This window comes from Macrobrachium nipponense, chromosome 18 (genome assembly GCF_015104395.2).
Source record: "Macrobrachium nipponense isolate FS-2020 chromosome 18, ASM1510439v2, whole genome shotgun sequence".
Lineage (NCBI taxonomy): Eukaryota > Metazoa > Arthropoda > Malacostraca > Decapoda > Palaemonidae > Macrobrachium > Macrobrachium nipponense.
This window is the reverse complement of record NC_087211.1, coordinates 65,097,613-65,110,239: the sequence shown is the minus strand read 5'-3', so window position 1 is coordinate 65,110,239 and position 12,627 is coordinate 65,097,613. Positions and strand designations below refer to the sequence as shown.

The window sequence follows — 12,627 nt, the reverse complement described above, 5'->3', positions numbered from 1 at the left end:
AGAACGCAAAAACTCCCTCAAAACAATTTAAGAGGGATGTAAGAACCATTTAAACAACCCCAAACTGATACAATATTCATTACTGAAACCAATGAAAGGAAAAAGGTAAATCTTTCCACAATCAGTACTCTAGTAGATGAGACTGGGAATCACATAAAAAAAAGGTATTCTGTAATGAATAAGACAAGAGCTTACATGCTTAACTTCAAGATAAACTGACATATAATATATATATATATATATATATATATATATATATATATATATATATATATATATATATATATACATAAATAAATCTTCACTACGTGCAACATGAAGGTGAGAACAACAGGGATAAAATACTGGAAGATTAATGGCTCAATTCTATTCTAAAATAAACCTACTAAGTAGCTTTCCTACATAGAAAACAATGAAAATTACCTAACCCAAATAACTTACAGTTGTTAAATCATTTAAGGTAAAACTGCATATTTAAAAATGCTAGCTTACACCTATAAGATCAGTGATTTACAGATGATTCCATCACACTTTACAAAATAATGAGATATTTTAACTTTTATACTATTCATGAAGTAATGAAACATTAACATACTGATAAGAATACGTAGTTTTATTAAGAATATATTAAGTAGAACATTATTTTTCCTTATTTTCCTTGAGAGAAAACTTGATTTTACTAAAAATGCATGTTAACATATTCTATTTTCCAAAAATATGTGGTGTGAAATCCATACAAAAATAGTCAATCATTCCTATTAGTCTCCCATGCCAATACTTTTCTAGTCCAGTCATGTATTTTGTATACTATCTGCTGTTTCCTGAAACCTTTATTCTGGCCAGATTTAACAGGAAGGGTTGAGGTTAACTATAAGAGTTTAATTAAAGATGTAATCCTTGTTATTTGTCTGTATCTCAGCTTTTAAGTTGAGGCATCAGTCAAAGCAAAAACCCAAAATAGACAGCTCTCAAATTACTGGTGATTTAGGGCTACACAAGTTTGATTTCTTACAGGGACCTAAGCTGGTTAACTTTGTACTTTGAGTAAGTACATTCGAGCAACTGTTATCTGAGCTGTGTAGTTATTTACTTTGAACCGTAGGAAGTGTGAAATGAAAAGAAAAGGAAATTGGACACTGCCTATAATATTCCCTTTATCTAGACAAAGTCAGTAACTGAAAAATAAAGTTACAGGATATAACAACAAATAGAACAGAATAGAAACTGCTCTGATTACTAAAATAGTGTACAGGCAGTCTCCAGCTTACATAGGGTTCGGCTTACAACGTTCCGAGGTTACAAGGCTTTTCAATTATATTTATCAGGAATTATTTCTAGCTTTACGACGCATGTTCCAGGGTTACAGCGCCTACAATGCTGATCTGGCAGAAGAAATATGACCCCAAAAATGCAAAATAATCAATATTTGAAGGTTTTTTTGATGAAAAATGCAATAAGAATGTAGTTTACATAGATTTTAAAGCACCCAAAGCATTGAAAGTAAAGTTTTCTTAGGATTTTTGACGATGCTCCAGCTTAAAATGCGTCTCAAGAACAGAACTCCCGTCATAACCCGGGGACTGCCTGTATAAAATTCTATTTCCCAACTAAAATTTCCACAGGGGCATGCTGATTAATATCTACTGTTTATATTGCACACTAATGCTTTGGTGAAAGGAATTAGGTAAAAGCATAAAAATAAGGCAATTACAATCCACATAACATTCCTGGCTATACAGTTAATGAATATTATTATTATTATTGTATAAAGGATTAGTTTATCCAGACCTCTGAGCCTAATAAAGGCTTTCCTCAGGCTGGTTTTCAGGAATTAATCCTGGGAAAAAAAAAAAATACTTTATTTAGATAACATGCTGATGAATAAATGAATGGCCCCATACAGAAATTCTGCTAATCCATAAAATTTATGCATTGAAAAGAAATGTTTTCTTAAAACATCATTCTCACTATCATTATGTCCCAGCTCTCAAAAATGAACACTGGCTGTTGGAGAGAAATTTAGTTTAGCCGAGATTCTTCAGGTGACAAGGTGAATGATTGGATGAGCTATGATTATTGAAGTGAAAAAGTAAAAGAGATCTGCTGTGTAGTAAATGGTGTATGTATGTCTGTGAGGCACAGTGCTAGTACAGGCAGTCCTCAGGGTACTTTGGGGGTTCCATTCCGACGCCGCACTGTAACCTGGCATGTCGAAAGAAAAACGTATAAAAATGAGAAATGAATTGACAAAAGATTCTTTAATCCTCTGGGTGCACTGTACAGTATTTTATTTGCATTCTGATGTGGTGAGTTTCCAAAAACCTCCTAATTTTGACTTTATATTGCATCTGTATGTGCTTTACTGTTTTGTTGCTGCTTAAGACGACGACATAACCTCAGAACATTTGTTGTAACCCAGAACCGATTTTTTATGAACGTGTTTGAAAAGCGATGAACACTCGGAACGACGTAACCCGTGGACTGCCCGTAATTCACATGCAGTGGCTAGTAAAGAGAAGTGAGCTGTCCCAGGCATTAGAAGCTCGAGGCGATGAATGGCCTTCAGAAAATTTAGGAGAGGTGGATAGAGGAACTGTAGAAAACTAATTCAAAATTTAACTCCGGATATGGTAAATACTATACAATAAATATAGAATTTATTCATAATTTCAAATGTATCCTGTACATATTTTATTTATTTCACTGCATTTGAATGTTTGACATTCTAGTGAATGTGAGGATATTCAACTGAACTTTGGCCTGAATACTTGTTAATGAAGATAGATTGAATGGGAAGCTTGGTTCACATTTCAACCAAATTTATAATGAATCAAAGGATTATAAGGTAGGAGGGTTGAAAGCTTTTGCTCAATGGTTGACAACATGCTGTTAAATACAGCTGCAATAATTTAGACAACTTTTCATAATAAAACTAGTAGGGATAAAGTAAAATACAATGAAAAATTAGTTATGTATGTTAAGACTATTTTTCAAGAACAGATTGGACTAGGAAGGTAAAACAATATGCTAAAGCTAAACTGACATAATGATACAAACATTTCTGCCTATAGAGATGGTCTGAAGCGTGATTTAGTCTGATTTAAACTATTTCATCATTTTTGTCCTTTAGCACCTGATGGCTTCTTCATTCACTAAGATTACCAAAATATGATGTAGGGAGAGATTTGATTATGGGGAGGGACTTCAGAGTGACTAAGGAATCAAATATCTAACCTCTTAGCAGTTTACAGGCATTAAGAATAGTAGTTACATCTTGCTGGCAGGTCACAGTTGTCTTGAGCCCTTACACTCTCTTTAGCAATGTATTATCAGACAACAAAACCATAATGATGTTCATGTTACACATGGATCTGGAACTTTACCTCTTCATGCTGGAACAGTCTCAATCATTCCCAGAACGACGAGGAAACAAATGTGACATGCATATTTCAATCCCAGATCTAATTTCCGAGATACTTACTAAGAACTGTTATTCTATGACAATATTCTCATCTGGAAGACCATGTCTAAAACTCATAAGTGGATAATTCTATTCTTATTTAAGTCGTTTCTGTGTAATTTAGAAGGGTAACAAAAGTACAGGGAGCTACAACAAGTTTGGTACCTAGCCCTACAGATGTGTTGGATCTTGAAAGAAGCTGAAAGAGATACACTGCTAAGAAGGGAAAATTTCCATCCACACACCCCACAAATCATAATTTTAAATTTTACTCAATTTAAGATCTTTGCTTTAAAATCCTCATGAATAGAAAGGTAGCTTCATAAATTTCTGAAAGGCAAAAACTATAACACACTAATTTTTTCATACGAGTCATATAACTATCCCTAAATCTAGAACAATCTTCAAACCTTCAAGTCAGATATTTGCATCAATGGTTTTAAAGGTTATGTTAAAATACAAAGTTGCATAAAAATCAAATATGCAATTTTCTGAAAAGATAGCAACTGCATACATTATCATTTCACTGACAATAATGTAATCTTTAAAAATTGCAACTAAATGAGACAGCACAAGATCTTTATTCTTCAAAATATTATGCTCCATAAAGCTAGATGTAGAAATAAAATAACTAACACTGTTCTTCCACTCTAAATAACCTAAAAGTAAAAACAAATGACCTCTCAGTTTGATGACTTGGCATACCATACTTACCTTCCACTAGTCTTAATCATTCAATTATACTGTTAACTGGGAACTGAGTACATTCTTAAGCTAGACATAGGATGAAAACTACAGTACTATAAGGTTTTAAAAACCATCACAAGTTGTATTTAGTACTGATAAGTCAGTTACTAAATTAGGCACAGAGTGCTTAAGATAAATTCTAAACTAAGATCTAGTCCCTGCTTTGTATTGAAAGCAAATACTTTTTACAACAAGTAAGTCACATAAATATGCAGTACAAAAGTTTTGGTGCAACCTAATCAATAACAGTGATAAAGTTAGAATGGCAGCATAGCTTATAACATGTATTCATATATGATAAGTCCTACTGTAACATACAAATGAAAAAATCTAATTTATACTTAAAGCGACCAGTAATATACTTGCCAGTCACAAGTAATGAGTAAACTGATCTGGAACTTCAAAAACTGCTTGCACTAGTCTACAGTTTATGCAAACTCTGATATTATTGCTTTAGAAAATTTACTATAACATTGCTAATGAATGACCAATTACAAAAACAAGTTATATATCATGGTTTCTTCCTATTTCCATTTGTGGTATGTATTACTAAATGCTTCAAGTATCATTTTGCACATATTGTCAAAAATACTAGTTACCCTATCATTTTTTGGTTGTCATTCAAGTCAACAACAATAATTTAACTTTAGTATTTTACTTACACGCACTGTTATAATTCACAGGTATCAAGTGTGTACTCTTAAGCAGCTAAAAATTGATTGGCAAATTTCGTTATCTATGAGATACAAAACTATAATATTCAAGTGTGAGTTACAAGCATAGACAGGTTATCATCATTAACTTTGTAAAATTCTCTGTACTACACACCTGTGCAGACAAGCTCAACTGAGCTTACCAACCGTAAGTAACTAAAATGCCCTCATTACATTCGACAGTCTGGTGAATGTCCTTTTTAGAACAAGTAAACAGCATAAACAATATTCACTTACTCATCTATGGAGGTCTTGAACGGTTTTTCACAAAGACTCAACACACATGCACAGAACACACAAGTGGCATCAGTTGAATATTTGACATCAAAATTAACACTACATAAGCTAAAATGAATTTCTCCAATGATTCCGAGTCTAGATTTGGCAACAAAGTAATTAGTGTAAAAATTTGACAATCTTTAAATCCACAGCAATCCGAATATGCTGTAGCTTGAAAACTGAAAATAAACCACTAAACAGCATGACTTCAATACTGAGTATAACTGTTAGGCTATTTAATCACACCATGACAAAACAGGAGGTAATTGATGAGTAAGTGCCTATGATACAATAATTGATGGGTAAGTGCCTCTGATACATCACCTCTTCCTTTACATAGATTGGAGGCTGATTTAAAAAGTTATAACAATGACAGATATGATTAATCTTGAAGAGTAAACAAGAATGTTAAGTTTAATTTAGTGTACAAAATGCCATCACAAAGAACAATGTAATACTTTAATTTAGTGTACAAAAGGCCATCACAAAGAACAATGTAATACATGTACAATTTTATCTTATGAAGTGTAAGAAAAAAGTTTCTAAAACCTCTCATAGTCCTTACATATAAAGTACATGAGAAATGAATGAATATGAGGAAAACAAATTATGTAATCAATATAGTATGGTAATCAAGTCGGCAGAATAAATACAAAACATTTGCAGATTTTATTAATGTCTTTCAGAAATGGCTCATATACTTCAGCAGTCACTCTTTTAAACTTACAGTTCTAACCATAGCCATAAGATTGCAAGTTATGCAATCTACTTTCAGGATTTTCAATTGCCTGATTCTTTTTAAGTACTAACACTAAGTTTTTTTTTAATGAAAACTGTTGACATACGAATGTGATTAATATGATGATGCTATGAGTAAGAGATCTGAATGTAAATGACCCCATTGCACTAAATTATCACAAATGAGTTTATAACCATTGCATAAAATCAATACTATATAAGTACAATACATGACTCATCCAGATTAAAAACACTTTTACTTGTAATTCATTTTCCTTATTCTAAAATTTCCATGATTATGGCAGTTTCACAATAATTTTACAAAGAATTTACCTGTAATAAACCACTGTAATACATAATTGTCTAATGTTAATTGTTACGTTGCTACTTCCCTAATAATATAAAGGATGACTGCAACTTCCTTATGCAAATATTACTGCAAAATTAAGTACATTAGAAGAAAAAACCTCATGAAGCATGATAAACAAAAGTAAAAGTTCTCAAAGCCATTTCACCTTCTGCTATTTTACCCTATGGAAGGCATTTTCAGTTGGGATGGTACAATTTACATCTTGTAAGATTGATTCACACTAACTTATTTATGAATGGTTACCTAATAAAGCTTACACACAAAAATCCAAGTAATAAGTCATGCAGTAACAATCATCAGCATACATCTAAATATATGAAAAAATACTACACAAAAATATTTATCATTCCATTTTGGCAGTTTTAAGCTATGCATCACAGATGTATCATAGTTTTATAACAATTACCTATGGTAAAACTATGAAGCTTAGTGTATAAAAGTTTTCGTTACTAAACTACAACACGAATATACACATCATCTGAGAACACAGTGGTGACGTTTGTCGTACAATTACAGTATATGGCTGGTTCAATTTTGGGTGGGCTTCAACAGGACATGGTAAAATGGAATCAGCACATTAATTACCAAGGGTAGGACTGACAGCAACATGGAAAGCAAAGAATGGGACTTGAAAACACCTACCATAACAACATGAAGTGATCAAATGTACGCTATCGCTATACAGTATTCTTAGTTAAAATAAATATTCTGCTCTAAATTTAGGAAAGAATGCCAATTCCTAAGTAACAGGATACAAAAACACTGAACACTTTGGTTGGAAGTAAAACAAAAGATTATGAGTAATACGTAACATGAACATGGAAATCTTTCCAGAAACTAAACATATATATTCTATATACGTAGTGTATTCTAATACGTATAGGTAAATTTGCAGTAAACTAATGTAAGTTTAGACAAGGAAACCAGTGAAAATTTCTATACATTACACAAAACGTAAACATGAACAAATGCAATTATATGTTAGCATTACAAGTTAATGACATGATCAAATAATGCATAATGACTTCTCATATTATATACTGCTGCAATTTAAACATTTAACAGAACTCGAAACTAATCAATACTTGCAAGTTGTAAAAAAGTAGGAAAAAACTTTAATACGGCAAGATGGTAGAATATTTTATATAAGAGGTTATCTCACCAAATTCTTCATTTGAAATGATGATGACAACTACTGGTATAAGGATAAAACAGTCTCCTACGAAGAGATAACAAGGAAGACTTGTGTATAGTACTTGATTTAATGTCAATAAATGAAAATTCTGAAAAAATTCTGTATTTTCAAAATAGAATCCTTCAAACTGAAAACTGAAAACAGTCCAGTTAACTACTTCTAGCTTCATGAAAATTGGAGTAAACAATTTTACAACTCCATGGCGATGGCTTCGAGAAAATTCATGATTTGTTTTATCTTTCAATGTTCAAGACATAAAAACTAGTTCAGGAAGACAAAAAACTGAAACTCTCTTTCATCAATAATTATACTGTATTACAGTGCTGAGGTAACTTACCTGAGCATTAAACCAAAGCTCTCAATTCTTGTTGGGCCAGGCAACAAAAATTCATCAATGATTTTGTTTCATTTCAAACTTTTCATTGAATTCACCAATGAAAAAATAACTAATCATTATTACTTTTATCAATTCACTCAAAAATTACTCTTGTGTAAGATTCCACACAGGCACCAAATAGATCCACATGAGGACCAAATAGGTCCACAGAGGACAACTCACTATCCAAGAATGAATGATGCTTAAATGGAAATTACCTTGACTTTTATGCCTTAGCTGAAACTTTTAAAAATCAAGGGAATGCATATATATAGTACGTATATGTATGTTAACACCTCTCTACAAGATAGAAATCCCACTGTTTTACTCATGGGTTCTTATGACTGTGCTGCGCCGAAACTATATTTGAAATCCATATCCAGTACAGAAGGAAGGTCAATTTCCAAAATTTCACTTTACTTAAAAATTAAAAGCGCACCATTTAAGTACTGTACGATAGTTTCATCTTGTTTATTCTATCAATGGAAAATCTATGACTTAAAATAAAAAAGAAACTGTTTATTCACAAATGAGGTAGAAGCCTAAAATATGCACAAACAACTAAAATGAGTGAAAATAATGTAAATACGTAATTTTCTTGTGCTATACAAGACTTAAGCTAATTCTAACAAAGTAAATTAAATAATCTTTCTACAAATGCTCAAGCCAAATGAATGATAAATGAATAAAAGAGAACACATAGGATCTTAGCAAAATTACCACTAAAAACAAAAAGGGAACCAACATTGGTGTAAAAGAATGACAGAGAATTAAACATGAAGTTCAACAATAAGGATATCAAACATCTCTTGAAAATTCTATTAACTAAGAACCAGCCAGTTACTAAATCACCTAGATGCTCTTCATAAATATTTAATGGCAATTATTTGTGAGAAAAAAATGACCATATCTATGTAAATTGGAACACCTTAATACTGATAGTATCGCTATCTCAACAAAATGCACAATACTAATACTGAACCATTCTCAAACGAGTCCTGCATCTTTAGCCATTCCATAAAATAATGAGTTCTTATTTGCAAGAAGTGTTGATGGGCTATCAAATTCCTTGATTTCACCATGCGCTAACACAAGCACCCTGTAAAGAAACAATAAATTATTCCACTTTCATCATTTCCAAGCCTTTGACAGATATTCATCTGAATATATACATAGATGGTACTTCCACAATCAGGGTGATTATTAACCATCAGGAAGGAAAATTAAAACAATTATAGTTGATTCCCATACCTTGTAGAATCCATAATTGTATTAAGTCTGTGGGCGATGGTAATAACTGTGCAGTCAGAAAATTCCCTCCTGATCGTCTGCTGGATTAAGTCATCTGTCTCTAAATCGACAGCTGCTGTTGCTTCATCCAGTACCAAAACACGAGACTTCCTGAGAAGTGCACGTGCTAAGCATACTAACTGCCTCTGACCAACACTGTTAAGCAGAGAAAATATATCTTTTAAAATCAAAATCACTACTCGTACAAAAAGTAGGAAACTCAAACAAAATATTTCTACTTACCTCTTGTTTCACAGGATATTGAATATATTTCATGAAAAACTACAATAAAGTGAAGAGGTCAACCTTTCTGTAAAGGACTTTGATTTCATGGAAATCAAAATTTAATACACAATATCCCAATTAGCTATTCAGGGTAAGGTACTTTATCTGGTAAGGTGGCAACTTTATTTTTTTCAGATGAAAGTAACATGATAGCCTTAAGCTTATTCTGAAATTATTTTCTTAATAGGTTTAGTAGAATAACCAGTTAAAACTATGTAATTACAATTTAATACTTTTGGACTGAAATTACCGTATATACTCGAGTAACATGCGATCTCGCATATCATGCGACCCTCAAATTTTCACCAATAAACAGTGGTTTTGTCATGTATCTCATGTATCATGCGAGTTCCTTTTCCGAGAGCGTCAGTTCATAAGGTTGGTGGTTTAGCATGCTAATGGCAGAGTCATTCAGATGTGTGCTGCTGCTAGTCAAGTTACGGTAATTTTCTTACTAATCTCGAGAATTGAATAGATAATATGACAATTTGTCCAAAATTGCATTTTTCCTAACTATACAAACTTGAGGTCCTTTTACAATAGGAAGGTACTAGCGGCAGCTGGATAGGTCGTAAGCTTTCGAACAAGGGGTTCGGTAGTTAACTGCTTGTCCGACAGGCGCGCGCGCGACTGGGAGGTAAACAAATCACTTTTGCTTTTGGCCCAAGCAAAAACTGCAGAGTGAGGGGTGGCATGAGGTGGGACTATGTGTAAAAGGACCTCAGGTTTGTATAGTTAGGAAAAATGCAATTTTGGACAAATTGTCATTTGTTCCGACACGGCATACAAACCTTCGGTCCTTTTACAATAGGAAGACTCACTTCTTGGTGGGAGGAATCTGAGTCTTTTGTGAACAGACTGGTGTTCGCCCAACCTTGGAATGCCTCCCTGGTCGTAAGAGCGAGGGAGGGATCCAAGCCTCTGTCCGATTGATCGGGGTGTGCACCGCAGGATCAATGGTCAGACCTCTGGACCAAGTACTAAGAGAGAGGCAAGCGTATCTCTTCGTACCAGCAAACAAGAACAAGTTCCTATTTGCAAGAGGCAACATAAAGTTATGGTTTGTCTCTTGTTGGCATCCACTTCCCCCCCCTTGTAGGAGGAAGTGGTGGATATTCGCTCCCATCCCTGGTGAAAGGGATAGGATGGGGCTCTGTCGAGTAGCTCACCTGCATCTCGTCCTTATCCAGCAAGGTGATGACCGTATCCCTCTACCCCACACGGTAGTTAGGGGGAGAAAAAGATAGGAAGAGAAGCCAGTCACTCTCTCATTTACTTATCTATTCTTACAGTCACACCAGGACTCGATGCTGTTCAGCCTGCTAGGGTCTGGGTTAGCTACACAACGTGTTGAGCAGCCACCACGGGTCCTAAGGAAAACGATCCAAGGACCTGTGGGCAATATCCAAAAGGTAGAAGGAGGTGCCAGTGGTCTGGTTGTACCAGACCCCTGCCTTCAGTACCTGCGCCACGGAGTTCTTGTGTAACTCGAGGGAGTGTACTTCTAGGTCATCTTGGTGCTGACGAAGAGTCTTCAACACTCAGCCTGGGATGTCGAGTTTCTTCAGACCGCGCTTTCACAGGACAAAGCAGCATCTCCTTCGCATCGAAGGCGGTGAAGTCCATTAGGGAGGGGATTGTGAAGGACTCTAACTGATCGTCAGGAACCGAAGGGTTCCGAGTCTTCGCTACGAAGTCGGTACGAAATCAAGCGTCACGAATCCCCATCCCCTGGATGCTTGACTTCGCAGGAAAAGTCATGCAATTACCTCAGAGGAAAAGAAGGGAATGGTCGTATGACCTATCCCTCTTCTCGACTTCGGTGATGTCCTGTACCCATACTGGTCTATCCGTCTGCAGCGAAGTGTCTCACATTCTCCTATCCCCATGCAGTGAAGTTCTTCTTCTCGGTAGTGGATAGGACACCGACACTCAATGGTGGGTGTCGATGGTATGGGTACTGTGACAAGCCGTTAGGACGAAGAAAAGACTGTTTATGGAACAACCGAACTAAGTCCACAGCGAAGTTCGTAACTGACTTGGGCGCTCCTGACAAGCTGCCGACTGACTGTGTTCGGTAGGAGGCAAGTTGTCCAAGCACCCGAGCAAGTCACGTGACCTTCGCCTTAAAAGGGTTATGCCAAGAGACTAAACAAATAATTTGTTCGTCACCGATGCCAGAAGGCGAGGTGATGATTCTCTTAAGGCATATACCCAACAGGCGAAAGTCAATTGCCTTCTAGAGACCGAGGTCCCTGATGGCAAGATATCTCATAGTATAGTTGATTCTCAGCTAAGGAGAAACAACACTGTGTCGTTGAAGACGAAGGTGTACAGAAAATGCAACCTACGTCTTCACAGCTGAACCGAGAGAAGGATTCTCAAGATTCTGAACCTGTGCTACAAAGACTGAGAACGCTAACCGCTATTCATTGCTGTCCGGTGAGGATCGTAGTTTGCAATAAAAAGCGTAGCGCTTCTCAGTAATGAAGAGACAGGGAAATACTGCCTGAAGAACTGCTTCTCATGGGCTGAACATTTGGAAGTAGAGCTGTCAGGTCGGAGAGTAGGCGATGTCTTCTGACACATCTGTTAATTCGGGGCGAGCAATGAATAATTGCACACCTACGAATACGAGATATTTTGAAGACAAACTCAGATGTCTGCAAAAATCATTCGCATTATCGCGGTGCGATGCAGCGGGAGACTAGTACAGACTTCTGTTACCGTGCGGTAAACAGAAAGATGAAAGAGTCCAAGAGATATCTCTGTTGAAAATTCTCGCAATGTTGAAGGCGATGAAATCGAGCGTCACAGCAGTAGATGGTCCTTCATTATTGCGAGAATCCCCGTTAATCAGAGACCTAAGTCCATGATTGTTGGGTAGAGATACGGTTCGGTAGTCAATCAAACCAGGGGAGAGAGAGACGTAACCGACCGTGCATCTCGGAGACCTAGCTGATACTGAGCTGCTATCAGGCAGTTCAATACGCAGTAGCTCTCGGTGACTCGTCATCCTGAGTTGCCAGTTAATTCCTTCCACGAAGGAATGCGTTCGGCTAGAACCATCGAGCATAAAGAATACGCTCGAGCAATTATATTTAAACGAAACGGATTTCGGAAAATACAAAAGCTGATTTGGTGTTGTCGTGACAATACCAAGTATCTAAAATC

The 12,627-nt window shown here is 35.6% G+C and overlaps 1 protein-coding gene across 1 annotated transcript in view; it reads right to left on the bottom strand.

Moving 5' to 3' along the window:
* Positions 1 to 1,125: 1,125 nt before the first annotated feature.
* Positions 1,126 to 12,627, bottom strand: part of LOC135196623 (multidrug resistance-associated protein 1-like) — a 124,734-nt gene continuing 113,232 nt past the window's right edge. Inside the window, exons 11-12 of the mRNA XM_064223463.1 lie at positions 9,130 to 9,324; positions 1,126 to 8,977 (exon numbers count right to left, since the gene is read on the bottom strand). Of these exons, the coding sequence (XP_064079533.1) occupies positions 8,866 to 8,977; positions 9,130 to 9,324 (307 nt within the window). The 3' untranslated portion in view covers positions 1,126 to 8,865. The remainder of the gene's footprint in view (positions 8,978 to 9,129; positions 9,325 to 12,627) is intronic.